Source organism: Mustela nivalis, assembly GCF_964662115.1.
Source record: "Mustela nivalis genome assembly, chromosome: 16".
NCBI classification, from domain to species: Eukaryota; Metazoa; Chordata; class Mammalia; order Carnivora; family Mustelidae; genus Mustela; species Mustela nivalis.
Window position 1 is genome coordinate 28,104,600 of NC_139035.1, and position 27,413 is coordinate 28,132,012.

The 27,413-nt window shown below is 40.9% G+C and overlaps 1 protein-coding gene and 1 long non-coding RNA gene across 9 annotated transcripts; one reads left to right on the plus strand and one right to left on the minus strand.

Moving 5' to 3' along the window:
- Positions 1 to 127: 127 nt before the first annotated feature.
- Positions 128 to 27,331, minus strand: DARS2 (aspartyl-tRNA synthetase 2, mitochondrial). 3 transcript variants are annotated; one of them, XR_014304245.1, is made up of 18 exons: positions 26,553 to 26,683; positions 25,834 to 25,933; positions 23,390 to 23,456; positions 22,508 to 22,609; positions 22,021 to 22,116; positions 20,605 to 20,728; positions 19,623 to 19,669; positions 18,375 to 18,481; positions 16,932 to 17,001; positions 15,416 to 15,595; positions 14,258 to 14,365; positions 12,533 to 12,595; positions 7,731 to 7,883; positions 4,284 to 4,502; positions 3,960 to 4,070; positions 2,721 to 3,192; positions 2,127 to 2,202; positions 128 to 1,126 (listed from the first exon to the last, which is right to left on the minus strand). XR_014304245.1 is itself a non-coding variant. In XM_082704422.1 (18 exons), exons 2-18 carry the CDS (start codon positions 26,671 to 26,673, stop codon positions 912 to 914), a joined length of 1,959 nt encoding a protein of 652 aa, XP_082560548.1. In that variant the 5' UTR covers positions 26,674 to 27,083; positions 27,128 to 27,331; the 3' UTR covers positions 128 to 911. The 3 variants fall into 3 exon arrangements, 1 of the variants encoding a protein (XP_082560548.1); XM_082704422.1 differs by lacking the exon at positions 2,721 to 3,192 and adding an exon at positions 27,128 to 27,331 and having other exon boundaries at positions 26,553 to 27,083; XR_014304246.1 differs by lacking the exon at positions 128 to 1,126 and having other exon boundaries at positions 2,721 to 3,122; positions 3,155 to 3,192.
- On the plus strand, positions 4,524 to 12,523 carry LOC309850482. 6 transcript variants are annotated; one of them, XR_014304259.1, is made up of 4 exons: positions 4,524 to 4,700; positions 4,810 to 4,991; positions 7,751 to 7,873; positions 7,953 to 12,523. It is a non-coding gene; the product is annotated as an uncharacterized lncRNA (long non-coding RNA). The 6 variants fall into 6 exon arrangements; XR_014304260.1 differs by having other exon boundaries at positions 7,971 to 12,523; XR_014304261.1 differs by having other exon boundaries at positions 7,974 to 12,523.
- Positions 27,332 to 27,413: the final 82 nt, after the last annotated feature.

The window sequence follows — 27,413 nt, forward strand, 5'->3', positions numbered from 1 at the left end:
TGAACTTAGAACCCCAAGATCAAGAGTTGTATGTTCTACCCACTGAGCCAGCCAGGCACCCCAATAATTATTTTAAAAAATACAATCATAAATAGAATACTGATTAATAAAATTACTGTTTCTCTTATGCCATAGATGTCAATTTTATTTAATCTTAGACTGTAAGATTATAGATATACCAGTATCTGTTTACAGGTAAATAATACTATTATCTATTATATTTGTGTAATCCTTTATAGTTTTTCAAACTATTTTTATTCACAATTCCTTCCACATACATCATTTCCTCTGGTTCTGGCAAGAGCAGCCTGGTGAGGTAGCCAGGACAAGCAGTGTTCCCATTTCATATAAGCAGGAAAGGAGGCTTATGTAACGTGCTCAAGGTAAAACACCAAGATTTTATGACTTTCATTTTGGTGATTTTTTTTTTTTTTTGGTATTATATCATGATGCTTCTCACTATATTATGCTTACCATTGAGATATCACTATTTAGCTTCCTTTACAGGACTCTCTTGATGAGGCTGGTTGAAATGACCCCCTTATCAATTGACTAAAGGGGCAAGCATCTCCCCACATTTCACATGTTCTGATTACTGATTACCTCTGTCTCAAGTAAACAATCTACTATCCAGGTATGAAAAACATGATGAGAAAACACTAAGCTATTATATTACTCAGACAAAGGGCCATTTTCACACCTGTCCAGGTAACAGAAACTACATAAAAGTCCCAAACAAAAAATCCTAGTAAGCGTGTTATCAAGTCAAAATGAGATACCTTCTGTTTTTTTGTTGTGGTCAAGAATGTTGTCTGGATTCCTTCCCCCTGAAGAGCTGCTCATGAGGCCTGCGGCAGTACTCTGCATCTGATTTCAGCCTTGGGGAAGCCAAGCAGACAAAACTCAAAAGCTCAACTTTCTGGATGGGATGGCTGATTCAACGAGCTCTTTTCTGCTTCTGAGTCTGCTGGCCAGGAGACCTGGATATGATAGGGCTTCAGTTCCTCAGGAGGGAGAGAATCTGGGGCATTGCTCATGAGGTCATGCCCCCTGAAGGATTTGGGGAAGGCTATGACATCTCTGATGCTTGGTGCTCCAGTGACAAGGCATATCAGTCTGTCTAACCCTGGAAGTAAAATACAAAGGTAACAGATGAGAGTGGAATCTAAGGTTGGGAGTGACTAAGTTTTTCCACAAAGGCTGTAGAGAATTTTTAAATAAGAATCTTTAGTTGCAGCCAAGCGGAGTTCCCTGCCTTTTTTAGGGAACTTCTGTGTGTTTTTAAGGTTCTTTTCTGTCTTATCCTAAAAAAATGCCGAGGATGAATATTCACACGCTCAAATGAAGTCACAGCAATTAATCAGTCCTTAGCAAGGGTTTTCTAAAGGTTGACAAAAACCAAGAACACAAACGGAAGTCCGTGCTGTTGAGTGCCTACAATCTAGGTAAGCTTCCCAGAATTTCTCACACTCCTCGTCTGACAAAACCATCAAGGTGAGCAACGACAGCAGAAGTGCACTGGCATGTTCCTGCTCCCACACAAGCTGGATACCACGGAGCAGTGCCTTCCAGTCGCCTATGAATGCGTCTGTGAGCCCCAGGGATTTGAGCAATACTGACTTAACACTGAAGTTTTATTCTGCTAAGAAATCTTTCAAGGGACGCCTGGGTGGCTCAGTTGGTTAAGCTGCAGCCTTTGGCTCAGGCCATGATCCCAGGGTCCTGGGATCGGGTCCCACATTGGGCTCCTTGCTCCACAGGGAGCCTGCTCTGCTTCTGCCTGCTTGTGCGTTTTCTCTCTCCCTCTCTCTTACAAAAAAAACAAAAAACAAAAAACAAAAAAAAACAAAAAGAAATCTTTCAAGTGCAAATTATAAAGTTTTACCTTTAGCTAGTAAAGTACTTTTTTTTTTCCCTTTGGTAAAGTACATATTAAAGTACATTTTAGAAGTACACTCTATCAACGAAAGGAAAATACAAACTTAAAACCTTACAGAATTCTTGGGCTCGCACCCTAGCCTGTTTATCTCCTCCTCTCCACCTCTGCCCCTGCCTGGAAACTGAGCCCAAATTTGAGACATAAGGTTACAGAATGAAATTTAGCTTGTCAAAGGACAGTTGTTTACCTAAGGCAATTCCTCCATGAGGGGGCGCCCCAAAATCTAAAGCCTGGAGCAGATGGGAGAGCAAGTTCACATCTTCCTGAAATTCAAAACAGAATTCAATTTGAATACACACTGAGGGTCCATAGTAAGCGTAGATGCTAAAGGGGGGGAAAAAACGAGTTAAAAAAAACACCTTCAGATTGTTTATGGTTTAGCAAGAGACTAGGACAAGTCACAGAATGAAACACGTAGAGGGATGTGTGGCACACAGTAAGGCAGCCAGCATTACAATGAGAATGGGGACAGGGTAGCGCCTATCAAGGACCTGGAGGTGTGGGCTCAGAAGGGTAGGATAAAAAGCAGGAAGTGTCCTATCACAGGGCCAAGGTAAGAGAACATTATTAAGAGAGGAAGAGCATCAAATGCTGCTGGGAGGTAGAACAGCTTGGGGGCTAAGAACAGGCCACTGGATCTCGTGGCTCTGCAAGTTAACTTATGTGGGGCAATGTGTGTAGAAATGTTGAAAGTGTGTCTGACGGTGGTTCTCTCCCCAGGCTACAGAACTGAAACAAGAGGGGAGCTTTTAAGGAATGAATGTGAAAGCCTCACACTTACAGCCTTTCACAAAATTGATCCGGGGTGGAGTAGTGAGTGGTCTTTTTTGGTTTGTTTTTAACACTTTCCACTTGATTCTGTTCCAATACCACGGGTGGTGGGGAGGAGGCAGAAGCCATGGATTCTCACTGACTCATTTAAGAAGCTTGACAATGAAAGGAAAGAAGAAACCTGGCTGGGAAACTGATGACTGGACGCCTTGAGTTGGGAGGAGAAATATTACGGGAGGTCGCAATGTCCTCAAAGCTGATGGGGAGTCTGCGGTTTGGAGTTCTCCAACCCTGCCTTCAGTGAAGTTCCTCCATCCTAGGGGCGCATGGGGGGCTCAGTCGTTAAGCTTCTGCCTCCAGCGTAGGTCATGATCCCAGAGTCCTGGGATGGAGACCCGCATGAGGTTCCCTGCTCGGTGGGAAGCCTGCTTCTCCCTATCCCACTCCCCCTGCTTGTGTTCCCTCTCTCGTTGTGTCTCTCTCTGTCAAATACATAAATAAAATCTTAAAAAAAAAAAAAATTCTTCCATCCTCCCTCACACTTGTTAGCTTACCCCACTAAATAATTGCTTGAGATCAGACTCTCCTTGGACAATTTTTTTCCTAAAATCTAACCTGGCCTTCCATTGAATCATCAAGAAGTTTCTTAGGCTTGCATCTGTAGAGACTCTTCTTTTAAAAGTCCTGATTATCCCACTCTCTGTCATATCATATCACCCATATGAAATGATACAAAATTCTTTCAAACCAGGCTCTTTCTCTAGCATGATCAACACATCCATGCATTTCTGGCCACATCATTTTTTGTGCAGTGTGGTGGTTCGGAGGTTGGGAGCTTGGGCTTAAGAGCCACCTGGCCTGGATTTGAATAGTGGCTCTGGTGACTTCTGTGCTGTGTGACTCCGAGCAGATTCATCAGTCTGCCTCGGTCACTTATCTTTAAAATGGGCAGAATAGGGTAATTGTGAGGATTAAATGTGTCTGTGCATATAAAGTACTTAATGCCCAGCACACAACGGTCCCTACTAATAAACGACTATTGTGATCATTTACTTTTCAAAGTCTTACACACTAAAGGTAGAGAGACAAGCCAACACTATTCTCTATCTAGTGAGTCCTTAATTCCTAACAAATTAAAAAAAAACAAATCCCATAAACATTCTGGAAGGCAGTATGCTCACCACTATACCATCAATGCTGGCTAAAACAACAAATATTCTGGTTAAAACAGGTTAGAAGATGATGTTACCTTCAGTAAAGTTGCCAGAACGTAGCGCTGGAGCTCTGCGTCATGAATTCGGATAGAACCCCCGCCTATCTCACTGCCATTTAAAACCAAGTCATAGTGTTGGCTACGGACCTAGAAGATTCACAGAGCCTTTATATTAGGGAAAATTTCTCATTTTCTGTTCTACAGGTTGAAGACAGTGCAGCTACTCAGAGACAATATATTTACTATGTGCTCAAACCCAACCACCCCTGAGGCTTCCAGAACTGGGTGAGACCATGAAATCAGACCGTCTTTGCCTTTGTTTCCCCACTTCCTTTTTATGTGGAAGAACAGACATGGTACCTTCTCGGGTTCGGTGTATAAGAGCTGCAGGTCACTGGGGTGGGGAGCAGTGAATGGGTGGTGGGCTGACTCCAACTCTCCAGGATTTTCCTCCTTGGGAAGAAAGAGTGGGAAATCCACAACCCAAAGGAAAGAGAACAGAGCTGGGTCACGCAGCACCAATCCTCTGGCTTCTAGAAGGTCGGCACATTCCAGTCGTAATTTTCCCAGCGCAGAGCACTGCAAACAGAAGATACAAATGTTGATTTAACCACTGCGACAGAGTAGGCAGCAAATGACACAAGCTGGACAGCCAGGCCATCCTCTGAGAAGGGACGAGACGATTACTCAGACACTCTGAGCCTCTCAGGAGACAAAGAGCGGAGGATGATCGGATTGAAACATGGTTGAGAAGGACTGCCACACTTGCAAGATCAGGTGAGAATTTGGTAACACAGTGACAGAGGGCACAGATACCTGAGTCTGACTGACCTGGGCTATATCTCGGTTTGGCTACTGACTCACTTCTCCACACCTTTTTCCGGAGGACAATGGAGATAAACTGATCTACTCCAAAACACTGCTGTGAAGATCAAGTGAGATACCTACAGTAGCTGTTCTGTGATTATTCCCCTGACTGCTCCTGCGGGGTGCAGTGAGGCTCCGAGGGGTGCCTGGCACCCAGCTGATGCCCAGCAAATGTTGGCTATGATCACAGGGGCAGTACGGGTAAGAGGTCCATTTAAGAGTGTGACTTTTGGGGTGCCTGGGTGGCTCAGTGGGTTAAAGCCTCTGCCTTCAGCTCAGGTCATGATCCCAAGGTCCTGGGATCGAGCCCCACATCGGGTTCTCTGCTGAGCAGGGAGCCTGCTTCCCCCTTCCCTCTGCCTGTCTCTCTGCCTACTTGTGATCTCTGTCAAATAAATAAATAAAATCTTTAAAAAAAAAAAAAAAAGAGTGTGACTTTTGAAACCAGACTTCATAGGTTAGAAACCTGCTCCCCTACTGTCTGGTTGCATGTGAGCACATTTCTAACCTCCATGCCTGTTTTCTTTCTTTCTTTAAAAAAAAAATTTTTTTTTATTTATTTGAGAGAGCAGAGAGCATAAGCACATGGGTGGGGGGACAGGCAGAGGGAGAGGGAGAAGCAGACTTCCCACTGAGCAGGTGTCCAATGTGGGGCTCGATTGCAGGACCCTGGGATCATGACCTGAGCCAAAGGCCGACGCTTAACCTACTGAGCCACCCAGGTGCCCCCATGCTTCTGTTTTCTGATCTTAGAATGGTCCTTCTCTCCCATAAGGCTGGCATGAGGATTAAATGAGTTAAGGTCCACAAAGCACACAGAACAGTGCTGAGCAAAGAGAAGTGCTGACTATGATATGCGGAGCTTCCCTGAGAAAGGAAACCATGCCTAGAAACATGCACAGAGCCTATTCTAGCGTACATGTGCACCTGGGGCACTTGACCTGTGGCATATTCAGAGTGCTAATGCTATTCCTCTTAAGTCCAATTTCTAGTTCTTTCAAGCAGTCCCAGCAGGAATTCAAATGGTACTTTCCTGAGAGAAGAACGCCAGCAGCTTCACCTCATACCAGGGGAAAGCAGAATGACGAAATAAGTTTGTAGCAGGGTATTTATACAATACAAAATCCCGAGTTCTTTTTTAAGAAACTCATTGACAGTAAAATTTGTAATTAACTGGTGCATTCCCCAGCAAGTTTATCGGCGCTGTTCATGACTGGTATTAAACAATAATGTTGATAAATGAATTCATTAAAAACATGACTGTGGGGGCACCTGGGTGGCTCAGTGGGTTAAAGCCTCTGCCTTCAGCTCAGGTCATGATCCCGGGGTCCTGGGATCGAGCCCCACATCTGGCTCTCTGCTCAGCAGGGAGCCTGCTTCCCTTCCTCTCTGTCTGCCTGCCTCTCTGCCTACCCATGATCTCTGTCAAATAAATAAATAAAAATTAAAAAACCAAAACAAAACATGACTGTGGCATCAAAACAAAGTTGTAATTAAATAGCTTTCTTCACTCCATTATGGCCGGTGAAGGGAAAGAGGGTTCTACATTTATTTATTTACTTATTCAAAAGAAATGTTTTAAAATTTTATTTATTGACTTATTTAAAGTAATCTTTATAGCCAACATGGAGCTGCAACTCATGACCCCAAGATCAAGAGTCGCACGCTCTTTTGACTGAGCCAGACCGGCGCCAGATAGTGGGTTAAACTTTGCATTGAAACTGACCTCTGAAGCTTCTCCTTTGGAAGAAACAATGATATGTATAGCGCAAATACAAAAAAGAAGAAGGGACTTGATAAAATACTAATCAAACACCACTGCTACAAAGAAATCATATTATACTTTAGTGCAAAAATGAATTTATATCACACTTGACCTTTCGATATTCACGTTTGACTGACATTCAATCCTTCCGTACCTTTTACAGTGATCTCTATGGCTCAGTCCACTCCACAGATCTCCTGAAGGGTGGTGAGATGGCCAGGGCATGGCAGCACTCATCACCTCCCAGCAGCTGTTCCTGAGGAGGAAGGGTCCAGCCTTGACCAAGTAGGGCTGGAGATGTCTGCCAGCCCAGTAGCCTTCCAGCAGTCTGATCTCTCCCTCCACAGTTTTAGGAATGCATTATCTACAAAAGTTTGGGATTACCAAATGTTCCTAATCTGTAAAACCTTGAAAGTGAAAACATTTTTTCACAGTCCTACAAGGAATACCAATGGCCCTTGACCTGAGTGGCTTTCCTAATCAGAGCCATATCTAATCTGTGTGAACAGTGCCAATCATCACATCATAATTATCACTGTGTGAGCAATTCCGATAGAGGCTGGGAGCTGATGAAGAGAACACTTCTTTGGATTTTTATTTATTTATTTATTTGACAGAGATCACAAGTAGGCAGAGAGGCAGGCAGAGAGAGAGGAGGAAGCAGGCTCCCCATGAAGCAGAGAGCCCGATGTGGGGCTCGATCCCAGGACCCTGGGATCATGACCTGAGCTGAAGGCAGAGGCTTTAACCCACTGAGCCACCCAGGCACCCCTGGATTTTTGTTTTTAAGTGCTTTTTAAGTGATTTTGTTTTTAAGCATTGTTTTAAGTGCTGAAAGGTATTTATTAATAGAAAAACTCATATAGAGCAGCCCCATTTTATGAAATTAAGTCAATTTTAAATATGTATTATGTACACAGCATCAATAGCACAGCTGTTCACAGGTGATGTTTCTTACTGCTTTCTTTCTTTTTTTTTTTATAAAGGTGTTATTTATTTATTTGACACACAGAGAGTGATAGCGAAGAGGAAACACAAGCCGGGGAAGTGAGAGAGGGAGAAGCAGGCCTCTGAGCAGGGAGCCCGATGTAGGGCTCGAGTCCAGGAGCTTGGAATCATGACCTGAGCTGAAGGCAGATGCTTAATGACTGAGCCACCCAGGTGCCCCCTCTTACTGCTTTCTTGTGCTCCCCAGCAGTCAGCAGGACCACATCATCCTCTCGGATTTCCATTAGTCTGATTAGTCCCGATCTTTGCTCCTCCAGTATGGACTGAGCAACTGGAGAATTCCAGTTTCTATTGGCTTCTGGGAATACAGGTAAGACTTCCTGTGATAAAGAAAAAGACTTAGTTACATCTTTTTAAAAAGGGGGGGTGATTTATTTTTCTTGTCATAGAAAATTTCTTGCTCCCAGCAGGACATGAGATGATCTTCACTCCCTCCCTCAACCCCTTCAAAATGACACTAGAAGAATTACAGATGTCATCACCATAATCAGAAACAAAAGGGAATAAAAGGTGGGGAGACACTGGCAAAGAGGTTTCTACAAATCTGTGGCAGGCTGCAAATGAACGGAATAGGAACGATTATAGCAGCAAGAAGCAGGGAGCTCTGGCCTGGAGAAAATGGAGTCGTCTCAGCACAGAAGGGATGGATTTTATCCTGCAGAAGCCCAGAGGGTAGGCTCAGGACTCCGATGAAACTCTGGATTCTCAGGGTAGGGGCCAGTGGCTCTGCTGTTCCCCCTAAACTGAACATACCCATTCACAAAGCCCCTCCAAGGACCCTGTATTCCTAACCACCTAAAAAAATTTTTTTTTTCCTTTAAGTAAGCTCTACACCCAATGTGGAGCTTGTACTCAGGAACCCTGAGATCAACAGATTAAGAGAGATCAAGAGTTGAATGCTCTACCAAGTGAACCAGCCAGCTTTTTAAATCTGGAAGGTGCTGCCATTCTGGAAGGTGGGGGGAGGACGTTCTGGGAGGTGGGGGGAGGACATTCCGGGAAGTAGGGGAGGACGGGTGAAACAGGTGATGGGGGTAAAGGCGCGCACGTGTGATGAGCACCGGGTATTGTAAGGAAATGCCAACTCATTAAATTGTAAACCTGAAACTATTATTATATACTGTATGCTAACTGACTGGAAATCAAGAAAGAACTTAAAAAAAAAACCCCAAACCCACTCATTCTAAATATATACAATCAATAGTCACCATACATTAAAAAAATGCTGCAGTATTTAAAAAAAAAAGAAGGACTCAAGAGGAAAGAGGTAGTTTAGTTTAGGGACTGAATCCTCAAAGGCCCTCAAAAATATATTCTATCAATAAAACTAGAATAAAATATGGAAGAAAAAAAAAGAAACAGCTACTGGGACTGAAACATGATTGCTAAAATGAATCCAACAGAAGAGTTGAAGAAATCTCTCAGAATAAAAAGGAAATGGTGGGAAAGAACACAGGAAAAAAAAAAGAGAGAGACAGACTAGTTAAGTTACAAGAGGAGGTCCAAATATGGCTAAAAGAAATTCCAAAAAAAAGAGACTAGAGGGAATGATGAAGTCAAAGCAATCAATAATAGAACAATTTTCCACAAATGAAAGACATGAGCCATCAATATTGAAATAGCCCTTATAGGGTACAACACATGAATGCAAAACGATCCAAAGATATGCAAATTGAAATTCTGGAACATTAAAGATCAGGAGGCTGAATGCTTCCAAAGGAAAACAAGCAGCTTTGCTGTGAAGGAACACATTCGTGTCAGCATCAGGCTTCTCATCAGTAATAGCAGGTACAACAGAAAAAAGCAATGTTTTCGGCAAGCTAAGGCTATGCTGCCTAATACAGTAGCCACCACTCACACATACCTATTTAACTGAAATGAAATAAAATTAAAAATTCATCTCCTCAGGTAATCTAGCTTCATTTCAAGCACTGGATGGCTGCCCTGGCTAGGGGCTACCATATAGGATGACGCTGAAGCAAAATATTTCCACCAACAAGGAAGGTTCTGTTGGACAGAGTGAGGGCTCTTGTGAAAGAGAAAGTGGGGGTAAGGGCAGAGGAAAGAAACTTCAAGCCTACTCCCCATTAAGTGTGGAGCCCAATGCAGGAATCGATCCTATGACCCAGGAGATCATGACCTGAGCAGAAACCAAGAGTTGGAGGCTCAAATAACTGAGCTTCTCAGGTGCTCTGGGCAGCACTGTTCTAAAGGGATGTGACTGCAATTCTGAATTTTATACTAAGCCAAATTAGTCATCAAGAGTGAGGTTTTTAACATAAAGACATTTTTAGGCAAAGCAAGTGTATCTCTTGTGTGCTTTCTTAGGAAGCTACTTGAGCATCTACTCCAACACAAATAAGAAAGAGGAAGATCTGGGATCCAGGGAGAGTGGCTTCAACTCAAAAGAGGAATGAAGGAAAGGTCCACAAAGACGGCTGTGCAGGAGGTACACAATAACTAGGTAAGGCCTGTGTGTGGAAGCTTTGTCGCTTATGCAGAAGTTAACAGATCAAGTTTAAAATGGATAAGTAAAAACAAACATAAACAAACAAAAACACCAGTATGCAGATATATTTCTAAAAAACGGAGATATTCTGGCTGGTGTGGAACTGGAGAGATGTGAGCTAGAACACACACTTATGCATCTCATTAATCCTTTACTACTTGTGTGTGTGTGTGTTTGTTTTTGAAGATTGTACTTATTTGTCAGAGAGAAGGCGAGAGCATGTGCAAAAGCGGGCAGAGTGGCAAGCAGAGGGAGAAGCAGGCTCCCCGGAAAGCAAGGATCCAAGGACCCTGGGATCATAACCTGAGCCAAAGGCAGACACTTAATGGACTAAGTCACCCAGGCATCCTACTACTTGTGTTTTGAACTCTGTGCATGTGATATATTGCTAAAAATTCAGACACATATTTTAAAAAAAATCAAGTAAAAATAATACATTAAAAAAACAGAAGTGTTACCCATTTCTTCTATAAAAATCAGTTAATGAGAAATGGCAAAAAGAGGGAAAAAAAAGAACATATAGTAAGAATTTCATGAACTGGGGCGCCTGGGTGGCTCAGTGGGTTAAGCCGCTGCCTTCAGCTCAGGTCATGATCCCAGGGTCCTGGGATTGAGTCCCGCATCTGGCTCTCTGCTCAGCAGGGAGCCTGCTTCTCTCTCTCTCTGTCTGCCTCTCAGTCTGCTTGTGAACTCTCTCTGTAAAATGAATAAATAAAAAAATCTTAAAAAAAAAAAAAGAATTTCATGAACTGAAGGTTACTGAAGTTAACCTTCTGGCTTATTTCCCAGTCCTGTCATTCCTAAGTGCAGACTTCAAATACCAGCAAAATAAAAGTAAAGAAACAAAATTGGAAGATCTAGAGTTGCCACTTTTGAATTTTATCAAAGGCATAAAACAAACTTAAAACATTATCTGCTATTAGCATCATTTCATAAAAGAATATACATTTTTACAATAAAGAACAAGGAGAAGTAGAGGATAATTCTTTAAATTCATTTATGAAAAGCTTTTTATATTGCTCTGACTTTTCTCACTTTGCCTTGACCCATTTTGGAAACCATTATCTTAATCTTTCTTTCTTTCTTGTTGAAAATCCCTTTGAGCCTGAGGTATGAGGCTTGGTTGTGGTGGTGGTAGAGGTGGGTGGTCCATTTTCAGTACACAAATACTGTGTTTTTACATGGTTATGATCAGTGTTTATATAAAATTCTGTATTTTCCTTTTCTTACAAATCATTACAATATGAACATATCCCCCATACTACAAACTTTTTGGAGACAAAGTCTTAAAAAAGGAACTTTAATCATATCAACTCCTTTGATTATACCTTAATTTATTTAATTATTCCCATATAATTTCATCTTATTCCTATTGTAAAGGATACTATAATAAGCATACTCTCTTCAGATTTAGAATGTATTCTACAAAGTATGTCACAGAAAATTAATGACTCAGAGGGCATGACTATTTTTAAAGTTACTGGTTCTGAGAAGGCTGAGACAATTTCCAGGTCCAGTGACGAGATAAGAAAGGCCCGTTTGCCACACCCACTCCTCGGTAGTTCAGTTCCTCCACTCACCAAGCCAACAACACAAAATGTGTCTGTCAGATGTGGATTCAGAATTTTAAAAATTCTGAATTTTAAAATTTTAAATTAGAAAAAATTTTTTTTAAATTTAAAAAATTTTAAAAAGGGTACAGGAAGAACAATGAATACAGGCTTCCTTCAAACCTTGGGCAAATGGGGCTCTAATCTAATCCTAACTGGATTAAAACTCCACACATCTTTTATTTATTTTTAAAAATATTTTTACTTATTTGAGAGAGAGAATGACAGAGTGTGAGAGCAAGAGAGAGCACCAGTGGATGGAGAAGCAGAGGGAGAAGCAGAATCCCCACTGACCAGGGAGCCTGACGTGAGGCCTGATCACGACCTGAGCTGAAGGCAGATGCTTAACAGTTTAACCAACTAAGCCACCTAGGTGCTCCTCCACATTTATTTTAAAAACTATGGTTGAGGGATGCCTGGGTGGCTCAGTAGGTTAAGCTGCTGCCTTTGTCTCGGGTCATGATCCCAGGGTCCTAGGATCAAGTCCCGAATCGGGTTCCTTGATCAGCAGGGAGCCTGCTTCTTTCTCCGCTCTGCCTGCCACCCTACTTGCCTGTGTGCTCGCACTCTCTCTCTCTCTCTCTGTCAAATAAATAAACAAATACAATCTTAAAACAAAAACAAAAAACTATGGTTGAATTTTCACATTCTGATCAATGGTGAATTCAACTGTCTAAGTAAAAATCTTAGTCTTGTCCTGGGATTAGATGAACCTTAAAAGAAGAAAAGTAGAAGAATGGTCTGACATAGTAAGAACTCAAAATTAGAGATTATATAAAGAGCTCAAACACTTATTAAAAATATGGAATCCCTAATAGGGAAAAAACAACTATTGTAATTAATTCCTTACCTGATTAAAATGGCCAGCTGCAAATTTTCTAATAGAGTCAATGTCCTTCCTTTTTAAGTATTTCTGAAAAGACAGTAAACTCAGCTTCATAAACATGTCTACAGTATCAAATGGGCTACAAATATATTTTGTGTCCACCACAAAAGGATTTAATATAAAATTTAATTTCTGCTTCCAAATGACAACATTTTAGAGCTTGTACAAGGCTTATTGCCCCCCACCCATGCAGGAATCATTGGCAACTGCTGGAAACGTGCTCCACAGAAAAGCCTGCCTATGGAATACGCAGGGTTCATGTTCAAATCTTTACAACTGAATTGTGTAAGAAAAAAATCATTTTCAGATCAGAAAGAGGACTCAGAATTTGCTTATTTCAGGTAACTTAAAATTCTTTGTATCTTACCTTTTTAAAGTTATCTCAATGCCTTTGTAACTGAAACACTAGGACTATCATCGTAACTAATATTCTTGGGGCACTAGACAAGGGATGGGAGATACGGAAAGCCAGAGACATGATTAACACTCCCGCACTTCTTATAATTGGCTTGGGGAAGACTGGACATACTCAAATTGAGGCAAATAATACCAAGCAGTATATGTTAAACTGAGCTTACCTGAACGTTTTCATTATGTCTGGACTAGAGTATGGACACAAATTACTTTCCACTAACTATACGAAGTGAATAAAAAGTAATGAGATTGAATTCCTATTCCCACTTTGAATACACTAATATGCTCAAGAACACAAAGGAGTCATCTTTCAAAGAGTAATTTTATCCAAAGTACTTCCAGAACCCCTCTTCTCACATCCTGTTCAAAGCAGGTGTGCTAACCATGGAAAACAGACGTATCTCATCACCTCGGAGTCGGGGTCTGCCTAGCGCAGCCATTCTTTCTCCTGCCCTCACCTCCCCTTGCTTTGGCTTTTCACATTTCTACCTCCTCGCCCTCCTGCTGTTATTAATGCACCTGAATGCAACCGAGACCAGAGCCCTCGGAAGGCCCAGAACCAACATGCAAGGGCGATCCTGGAGCTGATATGGTCTGGGAGCCTTTGGGTAAACTGAGGCTGGAAGACATATGAACACTATTTCATGCTCATCACTGGTAGGAATGATCTCAAATGAAGTAGAAGGATTTTATTTATTTGTCAAAGAGAGAGAGACAGAGAGAGACCCCACAAGCAGGCATAGTGGCATGCAGAGGCAGAGAGAGAGAAGCAGGCTCCCCGCTGAGCAAGGAGCCCGATGCAGGACTTGATCCCAGGACCCTGGGATCACGACCTGACCCAAAGGCAGCGGCTAAACTGACTGAGCCTCCCAGGTGTTCCTTTATAGCATTTTTTAAAAGAAAGACAAAAACTCTACATCTTGAGTGTAAACTCACACTCACAAGGTTTTATTCTTTACTTTATATAAAAATATGTACTTTCTTTCTTTTTTTTTTTTTTTAGAAGTGGGGGAGGGGTAAAGGGAGAGAGAGAAATCTCAAGCAGGCTCCATGCGCAGTGCAGAGCCCAACGTGGGGCTCAATGTTGGGACCCTAAGATCATGACCTGAGTTGAAATCAAGAATTGGACACTTTACCCACTGAGCCACCCAGGTGCCCCTAAAGATATATGTTCTTTAAAAAAGAACTGTTCTACTTGAGGTTTAACGTGCCAATGTTGAATAGATTTACTTCCCGAATATATACTCTAGAGAAAGAGAACTACGAGTCACTTACTGTTCCTTCAGAGACACGTATGGCTTTGACGGCTCCTTGGGGTTTACTAAGTGCATCTTGAAGAAATCCAACCTCTGTATTTCTGAACAAATCACTAATATCTATGATCTATAATATGGGTAACAAAAAAAGTAAATAAATGTGAGGTAATTTTTATCTCAAAATTTTAAAAACAAGATTCTAAAAAAGCAAGTAGATCTTATTATGTTAAACATTTACAGAGTGCAGTTGGTTTTTAATGGGTTGGGCACTATGACAGGGGTTAATGTACTAATGTATTATTCATCATTATTAATTCATTTAATCAGTATAATAAAAGTATGAGATATGCACTCTCATTATCCCCATGTAATACAGGAATAAACCAAGCACAGAGAAGAAAACAAATCGGCCAAGACAACCTGGAGCTGGAACTTAACTCAAGAAGTCTGACGTAATTAGCACCCCTATTCCATATTACAAAAGAAGAGATAAGACGTGGTTAAGTTGGCAGCTGTAAGCAGGCAGTTAGAACATTTTGTGTATTTTTTTCATCCCAAGAATCGAGCACTGCCTATTTATAGATGAAATGAAACTTTGACTTCTAAGGAATTTGCACTGAGAACTGAGATAGAGAAATGCCAACAGCATTATAGACACGAAGGGTCAATGCTTTCTAAGAGCAAGTAAGGCGAGGCTTGCTAATGGAAACTGCTCCATATAAATCCTACTCTTACCCCTAGTTAAAATATGTATAGATCTCAATAATTTGAATAAACATTTCCATATAGCTCTTTACAGGCTAGGGAAAAAGAATAAATCTTAATCATTTGTCTTCCAAGTGCCATTTTAGCTTAAGAAAAATTAAAGAGGAAAGAATAGGGTTTTTTTCCTTTCAAGTGACCATTCATGTTCATATAATTACTAAGTTGTCAATAATAAAAACTTCATGGCAAGAACACCTTATTCTTGGAAACGGTCTTGGAGCATAGTAGATATGACAAAAGTACTGTAGTGCTAATATGCTTTTATTCTCTCTTGCTATAGCTTGGTAACAAGCTAAGGTAACAACAAAAAATATGATGTAACAATGTGTGTAACTGGTTGTAAATTTCAAAGTGGTTTAACAGACTGCAGGACGGTGGTAGGACAGAGTCCTGGAAAAGTGAAGAGATGTACCTTCATCCCAAAGCGAGTGTCAGGTTTATCAGTTCCATAGCTGGCCAATGCCTCAGCAAAAGTCAGAGAAGGAAAAGGAACCACCACAGGATCCTTGTCAATGGGCCAGGAATACTGGAGCAGGCCCTCAATTAAACTCCGGATTCCAGTCTGGTCTACAAAAGACATCTCTATGTCAATCTGAAACCAAAATAACACAGGGAAACTAACTTTGACAGCCACAGTAGTAATAGGTACATATTTATACATTCTGCTGATTTCAAGTTACCACAGGATTCTGCACATACTTAATCCATGGATGGGGGTGGGGAGGATACACTGCACATCTGTTTTGCGTCAGGCATCTTCCTACTGCTTTGGGATCAGCCGGTTTAGCTCTCCTCGCTCTCCTCATGCCTTAAGCTCGGAGAGGCTTTGTAACTTGCCTGTGTATATGTGGTTAGTAAGTAGTGAAGCCACACTTGACCCCAGGTGTGTCCAACTCCAAAGCTTAGATTTTTGCCCCTTCACCACGCTGATTAACATGCTATCATATAAAAACCAAATCATGACAGCTTTGATGAGTCAGATTAAATGCCAACATACAGAAATCTTGGCTCTTAATGTACAAGGGATTTGTTTTAAAGAACTTTATCCTATGGCGGCTGGGTGGCTCAGTTGGTTAAGTGACTTCTTTTGGCTCAGGTCGTGATCCTGGAGTCCCAGGATCAGGCTGCATTGGGCTCCCTCCCTCTGACCCTCTCATGCTCTCTTCTTTCTTCTCTTTCAAATATAAAATCTTTAAAAAAAGAAGAAGAAGAAGAACTTTATCCTAGCAACGCCATTACAACACTGCAGTAATCTTTGGCATTTCTTAGTTGATGACCCTAAGTGTTCTAAGGAGGACACATGAAATGAATCAAAAATAGTGTCTCAACTGCAGGTTCATTTAATTAAATATCTGATGGATAAAATGTGATGAGAAGTAAAGCACTGGCACACACTAGAGCTCTTGTGGGCTTGGTTCCAGACTGCTGCAATGAAGCAGAATCACAATAAAGTGAGTCAAATTAATTTTTTGGTTTCGCAGTGCCTATAGAAGTTAGGTTTATACTATGCTGTAGTCTATTAAGTGTGCAATAACATTATGTCAAAAAATATATGTACCATAATCAAAAAATACTTTATTGCTAGGAAATGCTAAACATCATCTGAGCTTTCAGGGAACCACAATCACTGATCACAGGTCAACAAAACAAATACAATAATGAAAAAGTTTGAAATATCGTGAGAATTACTAAAATGTGACACAGAGACACCAAGTGTGCAAATGCTGTTGGAAAAATGGTGCTGACAGACTTGCTCTGAAGGGTTGCCACAAAGTTTCAATCAGTAAACACCACAACGTCTGCAAAGGACAATAAAGCAAAAGTACAACAAAACAAGGTCTGCCTACAAATAAAAATTACTGCCCGGTCTTGAACTACTTGGCTGGAGCAAGGCTGACTAAGAGACAGAAGGGGGTATCACACAGTACCTGAGTAAACTCGGGCTGTCGGTCTGGTCTCGAACCTTCATCTCGGTAACATCGGGCAACCTGAAAATATCTACAATTGAAAAATAACATGAATTGAGTCATGATTCTAGGAAGATACACATACTTTTCCCCAAAAGTTCATGGCAGTGCAGTCTATGAAATAAATTAATAATGGTACCTAAGGGACATATGAAATTTAAAAAATTCTTTATGATGCTCTAAGCGGATGTACGGTAGACCCATAAGAAACTAACTAATCTATGCAGTTTTAAAAACATACAATGGCACCTTTCAATATTCATGTAGTAGATTGGCATGCAAGGCAGCTTATGCTTCTTTATATAGACTCTTTTGCTCTGGCCAATCAAAATACTTATTGCTCCATGAATACACTTGAGCTTTCTTGTGCTATACCATTCCCATTCGCACCTTCATCTGCTGGGATGCAGCACTGTCCCAGAAGGCCTTGCTCACAAAGTTGTTTAATAATATGTCCCCAAACAATGCCTAATTTGCAACTGTCAACAAACTCACTTTTGGGTTCTACACAGTTCATTTATTTATTTATTACCCTATTCTGTCTTACTACATCCATTAACTCCTGGAGAGCAAAATCTTTACTTTTTGTCTTTGTTCCTTTCTTTCTTTCTTTCTTTTTAGGTAGGTTCCATACCCACCTCGGAGCCCAATTCAGAGCCTGAACTCACGACCCTGAGATGAAGACCCAAGCTGAGATCAACAGTCAGACACTTAACCGAGCCACCCAGGTGCCCCTAAAACTTTTCATTTTTTTAAAAAAAATTTTCTGCACATCTACTAGCATACAGCTTTGCACATGGTGGCTACCCAATACATCTTTACTAAATAATGACTACAAATGTTTGGGGTATTTTACAAATATTTTCCAAATGCTCATACATTTTCCACCTTCTTTTTTTTTTTTTTTTAATTTGACAGACAGAGATCACAAGTAGGCAGAGAGGCAGGCAGACAGAGAGAGAGAGAGGAGGAAGCAGGCTCCCCACAGAGCAGAGAGCCCGATGCAGGGCTCAATCCCAGGACCCTGGGATCATGACCTGAGCCGAAGGCAGAGGCTTTAACCTACTGAGGCACCAGGCACCTCTCTACCTTCTTTTTTAAAAGATTTTATTTATTTATTTGACAGAGAGAGAGAGAGATCACAAGTAGGCAGAGAGGCAGGCAGAGAGAAAGGAGGAAGCAGGCTCCCTGCTGAGCAGAGAGCCCGATGCTGGGCTCGATCCCAGGACCCTGAGATCATGACTTGAGTCGAAGGTAGAGGCTTAACCCACTGAGCCACCCAGGTGCTCCCATTTTCTACCTTTTTTTAAGAGATCAGATGATTTTGTGTTTCCTTCCCCCACCTTCCCACCTTCCTTCCTTTTCTTTTTCTGTCAACTTACGACTAGCACACAGAAGGCTCACCTGTCTAAACCACCAACCATCAGAAGCTGTTTAAACTGTTGAGGACTCTGAGGGAGACAATAAAACTTTCCAGGTTCCCTCGATGGTATTACAAACTCTTTTGCACCCTTTTAATGAGAGAAGGAGAGCAGAAATATGGTTAAAAAAACCCTGAACCTAAGACCTGGTGGAGCTTGATACTTCAGCTCATCACAAATGAAATTAACTAAGGAGCAAATGACAGAGATCATCTCTTGCTCATCTTTTAGTCCCCCAAAAGGCTTGCACATTGTAGGCTTTTAACAATGTTTGTACATGGTAAGTAATAAACGCGCTTGCTGTAATGAATTCCCAATTCTGTTATGATCTGAAAGAATTTTGTGCAATTCCTATCCAGTAATTGCTAACTGCTTTTTTAAACTATGTTTTTATAAGTCCACGGACTGTATAAATAACAATGTTTAGAAATGTCCATTTTTTAAAAAATTTTATTTATTTGACAGAGAGTGACACAGCAAGAGAGGGAACACAGGAAGAGTGGGGGAGAGAGAAGCAGGCTTCCTGCCAAGCAGGAAGCCCGATGCAGGACTTGATCCCAGCACCCTGGGATCATGACCTGAGGCAAAGGCAGATGCTTAATGACTGAGCCACCCAGGCGCCCTAGAAATGTCAATTCTTAATGAATAAGGAGTTTATTTAAAAAAAAAAAATTTTTTTTTTTAAAGATTTTGTTTATTTATTTGACAGATTACATGTAGGCAGAGAGGCAGGCAGAGAGAGAGGAGGAAGCAGGCTCCCTGCTGAGCAGAGAGCCTGATGCGGGGCTCGATCCCAGGACCCTGGGATCATGACCTGAGCTGAAGGCAGAGGCTTAACCCACTGAGCCACCCAGGCGCCCCTTAAATTTTTTATTTAAGTAATCTCTATACCTTATTTGGGGCTCGAACTCACAAGTCTGAGATCAAGAGTCACATGCTCTCCTGACTGAGTCAGCCAGGCACCCAACAAGAGGTTTATTTTTAAGGAAACAATTCATTATTGGTTTGCATTTATAAACATTAAGGGGGAAAAAAACTCATGTAGGAGAAAAGTTCTGAGTCAAAATACCCAAATAATTTTCTCCACTCTTAACAAAACCCAGTTAATGTGACCACTGTCAAACAGTAAAATATATTTAAAAAATATAGCCACATGAATATAAAAACAAAGTGGTCCAATTTCATAACTAATAGGACACTATTGGTAGGTTGATTTAAGGCATATACATACCCCGGGAGTCCTCTTAAATAATGTTGGTGTTTCTATATCCACAAATCCTGAAAAGAGAGAAGCATCAGAATTTAATAAATAGGAATTTGTCAAATGTGCTGTCTACGGTACAGTTCAACAAATCTAAAATTCCTACATTTTAATTAGGAATTTTGCCTGAAAGAAGTTACCAAGCGGGCGCCTGGGTGGCTCAGTGGGTTAAGCCGCTGCCTTCGGCTCAGGTCATGATCTCAGGGTCCTGGGATCGAGTCCCGCATCGGGCTCTCTGCTCAGCAGGGAGCCTGCTTCCTCCTCTCTCTCTCTCTGCCTGCCTCTCTGCCTACTCGTGATCTGTCTGTCAAATAAATAAATAAAATCTTAAAAAAGAAAAATTTAAAAAAAAAAAAAAAAAGAACTAGTCTGTTTAAAAAAAAAAAAAAAGAAGTTACCAAGCTCACTGAATACTGATTTCCACACAACCAAGATGGAAGCTTAAGATTTTCATAAAACCCTATTTGGCTCATAAAGTGACACTTTTGTTGTGAAATAATTCCAACTATTTGATGGATTCTTTACTGAATTATTCTGTTTTCTAAATGTTCTGCTCAAACATAGTAGAAACCCCCCCGCCCAGGACTGATTGAAGAGTCTAGTTTAATTGACAGGACATCTCTGAGCTCCCAACAAATTAGTATAAACATGATAAAGAATTAAGAAAACTCACAGATAACAACAAGGGGCTTTTCTACCTTCCACACAGTATCTTTAAAAGACTGTATTTGTAACCTAATAGATCAAAATTACACTCTAAGTTACCAAATTATGCCTTAGGACAAAACACCTGGAAATGAACCTTTCTTCAAAAACTGCTTTACACATTAAGTAAATTCCAGACATCTGGCAACTTCTGACTCAATTGTGCTAAAGAGAAGATACAATAAGACGTTGAATGAAACAGAAGAGATGCTAAAAATGCTTAAGAACTTTCAGGCATGTCCCTTACCATGTAGATTACAGAGATACTCCCGCATTTTCATGACCATCTGGGATCTCAGTCGCAGGTTATACTGCATTTGGAAACTTCGCAAGTCTAAGTAGCGATACTGCAAACGAAGAGCCTCTGTTTTCTAAACAAATGGTTAGAATTTAATGTTGAAATATTTTTTGAATATTAAAAAGATATTAACTTTAATACAGAGCTCGGATTTTCAACAACTTCAGTTCTATCTTTACTTTCCACCATTCGCAAATACACCATCCTTAATTCCTACAGCTTCTAAATTTGTTACTAACATAGATTATACATTTTTTACTCTTCATTATTATTATTACCCCTCATGGATCACAATTTGCCAACCCTCCTAAACACTTATCCATTCATTTAAGCCCATAGTTGAGTCTTGAAAAATATATTTAAAGACTTCAATGATTGTTTCAAAATATACACCAGAGTGGGGTGGACTGGCTCAGTGGTTTAGGCCTCTGCCTTCGGCTCAGGTCATGATCTCAGGGTCCTGGGATCGAGCCCTGCATTGGGCTCTCTGTTCAGCGGGCAGCCTGCTTCTCCCTCTCTCTCTGCCTGCCTCTCTACTTACTTGTGATTTCTCTCTCTGTCAAATAAATAAATAAAATCTTCAAAATATATATATGTATATATATATATATATATATATATATATATATATATACACACACACACACACACCAGAGTAGGGGGTGCCTGGGTGGCTCAAAGGCAGTTAAGCATCTGCCTTTGGCTCAAGCTATGATCCAGGGGTCCTGGGATCAAACCTTGAGTCAAGATCCCTACTGAGCTTCTCCTCTCTCTCTGTCATTCCCCCTGCTCATTCTCTCTCTCAAATAAATAAATAAAATCTTCAAAAAACTATATATACCAGAGTAAAAACAGCTATGACATTATCACCTGAGTGGAACTACAAGTGTAAGAAAAGCAAGGAGCAGCAGAGGACATCTCTCCACTGTGGTACTCGTAGGAATCAGTAAGAAGGTTTGCTTATTTTCAAGCTGTAAATCTCTGCATCTCTCTGCACTGACAACTTTTAACCAAAAATACAACTGTCATTTCTTTGTGAAAGCTTAGCTGGGGGAAAACTGTTTATTTCCTTTTTTTCTCCCCCCCAACAAAAATTTCAGCCCTGTAATTATATTGCTTTTTCTAAATAAAATATGAAGTACTAAGAATTTAAGATACTCTTAAGATACTCTCTTTTATTAATAAAAGAGGATGGGATGCCTGGGTGGCTCAGTTGGTTAAGCGTCTGCCTTCAGCTCAGGTCATGGTCCCAGAGTCCTGGGATGGAGCCCTACATTGGGCTGGTTCTCCTTCTGCTGCTTCCCCTGGTTGTACTCTCTCTGTCAAATAAATAAATAAATCAATCTTAAAAAAACAGGATGGCACCTTCACAAAGTCCTTAATTTCAAAGGGCAGCTTCTTGCAGGAATTCAGAAGTTCAGCGGTTTTAACTTTGATTTCGATCTCACCTGTTGGCATTTTCTTAAAGAGAGAGAAAAGACCTATTTTTAAAAAAAAAAAAAAATCACTCATCAGGACAAGTACAAAGTGATCATTTGTAAAGCGCATGCACTTATTTACATATGTAAAGTGTGTGGGTGCTCAGAAGGCTGAGTCTAAAGCATCCCTGTCTGTGTGTGATTTTGACATTCTTATGCTTATCCGGGGCCGATGTGCTCACTGACAGAGGTCTTAACTTGCACATTGGTGTGTGTTTCTGGTGGAGATTTTGGAATATGCAGGTTCATTTGTAAAACCTGCAGAACTTTCAGTGCCTGATGTCTAATAGGTACACATTCGCTGCTGCCTGAATGTGTAGACAGTGCACAGGTATACAGGTAAAATTTACATAGACCGCTTCTAAACTACTAACTGGATTCTTTTGTCCTGGAGGTCGGGAAATTACTGTCCCAGATACTTGCACCACAGATTCCACGGGGGCTTCACAGAGAATCTTCCTCACAGAAGCAGTTGACTACAGAATGAGAGAGAAAAACAGTTCGGACAAACAAATGAGTTTAAAGGAATATGTAGTAACTGCAGTCTATGGTTTAGATAAATATTAACACTCATAGTTAAACTGATGTAAATACTGGGGCTGCCCTTAATGACTTTCTAAAAGAATTTTGTAAATTGCATCTCCATTTTGACTCTACATAATATACCAGGTAAAAACTATTAGTGAAGGGTTTTAGAATTGTTTTCCTTAAAGGAAAATAAGGAGAGGAATGATTGATGGAAACAATTCCTACATACTTTTAAGGCAGTTGTCTCCAGAGTTAGTCTTAGGGACAGTTACACCCAATAGCAATAATGGAGTCCAACTGAAAGGAACTCTCCTGGGTTCCTATGTTCGTCTATGGATCTTGATCCCTGAAAGTTAAATTAAATTCATTGCTCTTTACTTACTTCAAAGACTAAAAACTGAGTAAAACCATATGTTTCTTGTGTATACATGCATTTGTAAACATTACAAGACAAGCCAATATTGCCCAACAAGCATGATGAGAGATATTTTATCTCATTTTAATGGTAAATTTGTTTGAGCTGGTAGTACCCTTCACATGGCTCAAAATTCAAAGGGTATAGATAGATAGACAGTAAAAAGTCACCCTCCCTAGAGAAAACCAATGTATTATTCCAGGAACATTTCATCTCTCACACACACACACACACATGCTTATCCAACATACTTAGCTTACTCTACCACAGCCTCAAAGAGGCTTTCAGATAACATTAGAAATCCTTCGATTACCTCCTCCTGGGGAATGACAACTTGAACAAGCCCATGGAAATCTCTTAGGACCAGGAAGATGTTTTGCCTGATCAATGAAGAAAATGAACATGTTAGGACAAAAATTTCTGAGCTAAAATTTAAGCAGGCAAAACAACAAACAAACAAACAAAAATGCATGCAATTTCCCACGTTCTTTTTATAATAAATAATTATGTGTTTTCATTACGTGTTACATTCATGCAATTATCTATGTAAATTTATTAATGGAAAAAAAACCCCAGACTTCGCATTTGTTATTTCCTAAATCATCTATTTTTAAAATCTTTTAAAAAAGATTTTATCTATTTGAGAGAGAGCTCACAAGCAGGTGGAGCAGCAGAGGAGCAGAGGGAGAAGGGGAAACAGGCTCTCTACTGAGCAGGGAGCTCCAACACCAGGTTCTGATCCCAGGATCACGACGACCTGAAGGCAGCCATTCAACCAACTGAGCTCCCCAAGACGCTCCTGTTTTTTTAAAAAATGGGAGTCCTTCACTGGGCTTCCTGCTGGGTGGGGAGCTTGCTTCTCCCTCTGCTTGCCACTCCCCCTGCTTGGGCTTGTTCACTCTCACTCTCACTGACAAATAAATAAAATCTTTATTTATTATTATTTTTTTAAGATTTTATTTATTTGACAGAGAAAGAGAGATCACAAGTAGACAGAGAGGCAGGTAGAGAGAGGGGGGAAGCAGGCTCCCTGTTGAGCAGAGAGTCGGATGTGGGGTTCGATCCCAGGACCTTGGGATCATGACCAGAGCTGAAGGCAGAGGCTTAACCCACTGAGCTACCCAGGCGCCCCTAAATAAAATATTAAAAAAATTTTTTAATTAAAAAAAAATTTTTTTTTTAATAAACTCCATTCTACAAGCAGGGCTTGAAATCACACTCTGCCCACTGAGCCAACCAGGTAGCCCAGGCTTTTCATTTTCAATTTCAATTTTTACTAGTTATATATGCAGCTAATGTTATCCAGCTGGCTTGATAGTAAAAGGCAAATTTTTAATTTTCATTGGCTTAAGTCTTTATAAGAAAATTTTATTAAATTTGGAAACTTTTCAAGAATTAAAATCCAAAGATATTCTAGGATATTAGAAATATCCAATTGATCATTTCTTAAATATAGAAATATAAACTCTTTTTTTCTTTCTTTTCCTTTTTTCCTTTTTTTTTTTTTTTTTTTTTTTTAGGATTTTACTTATTTGAGAGAGAGAGTATAAGCAGGGGGGAACAGCAGGAGGAGAGAGAGAGACAAACAGGCTCCCCGCTGAGCAAGCAGTCCGTAGTGAGGCTTGATCTCAGAACCCTGGGATCATGACCTGAGCTGAAGGCAGACACTTAACCAACTGAGCCACCCATGTGTCCCTATAAACTCTTTTCCTAAAAAATACAACTAAAATTTTCTACAGGTGGTCTAAGTACTAATACTTCCACAAACCATCAAGAAGATCCCCCAAATCCCAACATTTTACTGTTCAACCTGCACTTCTTATACTATACTTAGGACCAGGCAGGTACAGAAAACCTCTTTGGATTTTGAGTTCAGAAGTCACATTTATGGGTCAAATATCCACCCATTTGGAGCATACTATTTTTTTTTTTTTGAGGATTTTATTTATTTGTCAGAGAAAGCACACAAGTGCACAAGTACAGGGAGTGGCAGGCAGAGGAAGAAGCAGCCTCCGTGCTGAGCAAGAAGCCTGACGTGGGACTCCATCCCAAGACCCTGGGATCATGACCTGAGCCAAAGGCAGATGCTTAACCGTCTGAGCCACTCAAGTGTCCCCCTTTGGAACATATTCTTCAGGAAGGCCACACAGTCTCTATAATTTGGAACTCTTCATTGTTAATTAATGTACTATTCAGGTATGTGCTAGAATATCGAGATGAACAACAAAATAGGCTTTAATCTTAAGGAATCTCTGTTCATGTTTTTAGGCTTTTTCTCTACCTAAATTTAGAATAATAAAACTTTTCCATGCTATTAAAGCTACCAGCTGGCCCACTCCCAATTCCTGTTCCTAGAAACTCCTCAACTTGATTAGGCTAACAGACATTTCAGTCCACTGGTGGAACACGTGTTATTATACCCTTCAACACATGCCACTCCAGTGACTCTATTTGGGTCTTGCAAAACAGATCTGAAAACTCAAGGAATTCTGAGAATCCTGCAGGAGTTGGAAAACTTTTGCTGTTCTGATTGGAAATTTTAATAAAAGTTTGGAATTGACTGGGGGAAAACCACCTCCAGTCATTCTTTTGGGGGAAGGAGGGGCAGGAAGTGTATCTTAAGCAGGCAGAGTCCAACACAGGGCTCTATCTCAGGACTTCAAGATCATGACCTGAAGCAGAAATCAAGAGCTGAAAGCTTAACTGTCTCAGACACCCAGTCACCCCTCACCACCAGACACTCGTAAGCCAGTTTACCTTCGGTATTGAATCCATCCACACAAAGTGACTTCTTGGCCTACGTGAGAAGAACGCAACTCTCCACACGTGTTAGTTCGAGCAACAAAGCTACTGAATTCTTTAAAGAAAAGCAAGATTAAAAACATATTACTTCCAAATTGCTTGAAAATAAAGACCCTGAAATTATATGATCTTAAGTATTTAATGTCAATGAATGGAATTTATAAAGAACGTTCAAGTGTGTAATTTGATTTAGTCATTATTAAATTTACCTGCAGATGTGTCAAAATCCAAGTAAATTAACGGGTCTTACTGTACATTTTTGCCCTGCATTAGGCAATCTAAATTTTGATCGCGTAGCATGTGCATTGAGACCTAAAATTACTCTGTTCTCAATAGTGCACATTCCTTTCCAAAATGAAATGAGGTTTTGGAAATAACAGAAGTTTGATGGTATGAATCTAGAGTGAAACCAGTCACTTGCACGACAGAAAAGACTATACGAAATATTCTCAAACGTTAAAGAATTTTTTAGGCTTATTAACAACATCAGCTAAAAGCAAAACTCATGTGGTTACTTTTTTTAAAAAACTCCAGAGAAAAACTGACATTGTAAGAAATGGAGAGTGAAAGATCTGCCTCTACACATAAAGCTCTCCAGTTCAGACTACAGGGACATGGCCTAAGAGCACTCTGGCTGCAGAGACCGTATTGTTTAAGCCCCTCACTGCTTTCACCTGGAATTCTCCTCTGTGAAGTGAGCACCAGCGTTCTGGAGAGAGAACTCCGGATCAGGTGGGTGATCCTTCCGGTGGGTGTGGAAAAACCCAGGTAGAGCCGACTTAACCAACAGAACATGTTGGAGCCACAGGATGGCAAGAGACACTCACGAATCCCAAGCAGCCGGTGCTGGATGATGGTCGAAAGTCAGTTTTGGAAATAGACACAAATCCCTTAAAATGCTAGTTGTTTTCGCTCTCTTCTCCAATATTTAAGCCCTCCTCCGCTGAACATTCAAGTACACGTGTCTAGAAACTAGATAAATATGCAAGTTCTTTGGGGCCCCTGGAGGATGGGTGAGGGAAAGATCCTTTTTCCATCTCAGGGGATCAGTTTCCACTTCTAACCAACAGAACTGCGGCCAGAAGAGCCGACAGAACCCTTCCACCCAGCAGGGCAAAGGGGGGGTCTCCGCGACCGATGCAGGGCGAAGGGGCTGATCACCAGGCGCACGCCCTTCCTCTCATTCCACGCTTCCCCGAAGGTCCCTGCAGGCCGAACTTGGCAGGCGAGAATTCTACCACTGAACCACCAATGCTGCAGGCCGAACTTGGAATACAAGAAGGAACTCAGCCTCAGGTTTCAAATCTTCCAGACCTGGCAGCCGGCCTCCGGTCTTCAGAAACAGCAAGGCCAGCAAACCCAAAACCTTCGCACGTCCAGAACCCACAGTGTGGCAGATGACCGCTGAGAGACAAACACTCCTTGTACCGCCTGAAAGCGCCCAAGTTTCGGTGAAGGCATTCAACCAATCAGAGCAGAAATGCTGTCGCCATGCTTATTATGGGCGGAAATTTTCCGGAACGCTTCACGCAGGT

Coding starts and splice junctions, on each gene's coding strand:
- DARS2 (XM_082704422.1), bottom strand. CDS start 26,673: ATGTTCTGTTGGTTAAGTCGGCTCTACCTGGGTTTTTCCACACCCACC. Junction 4,071..4,283: donor TATACACCGAACCCGAGAAG/GTACCATGTCTG, acceptor TGAATCTTCTAG/GTCCGTAGCCAACACTATGA. Junction 1,127..2,126: donor TCATGGAGGAATTGCCTTAG/GTAAACAACTGT, acceptor TTTTACTTCCAG/GGTTAGACAGACTGATATGC.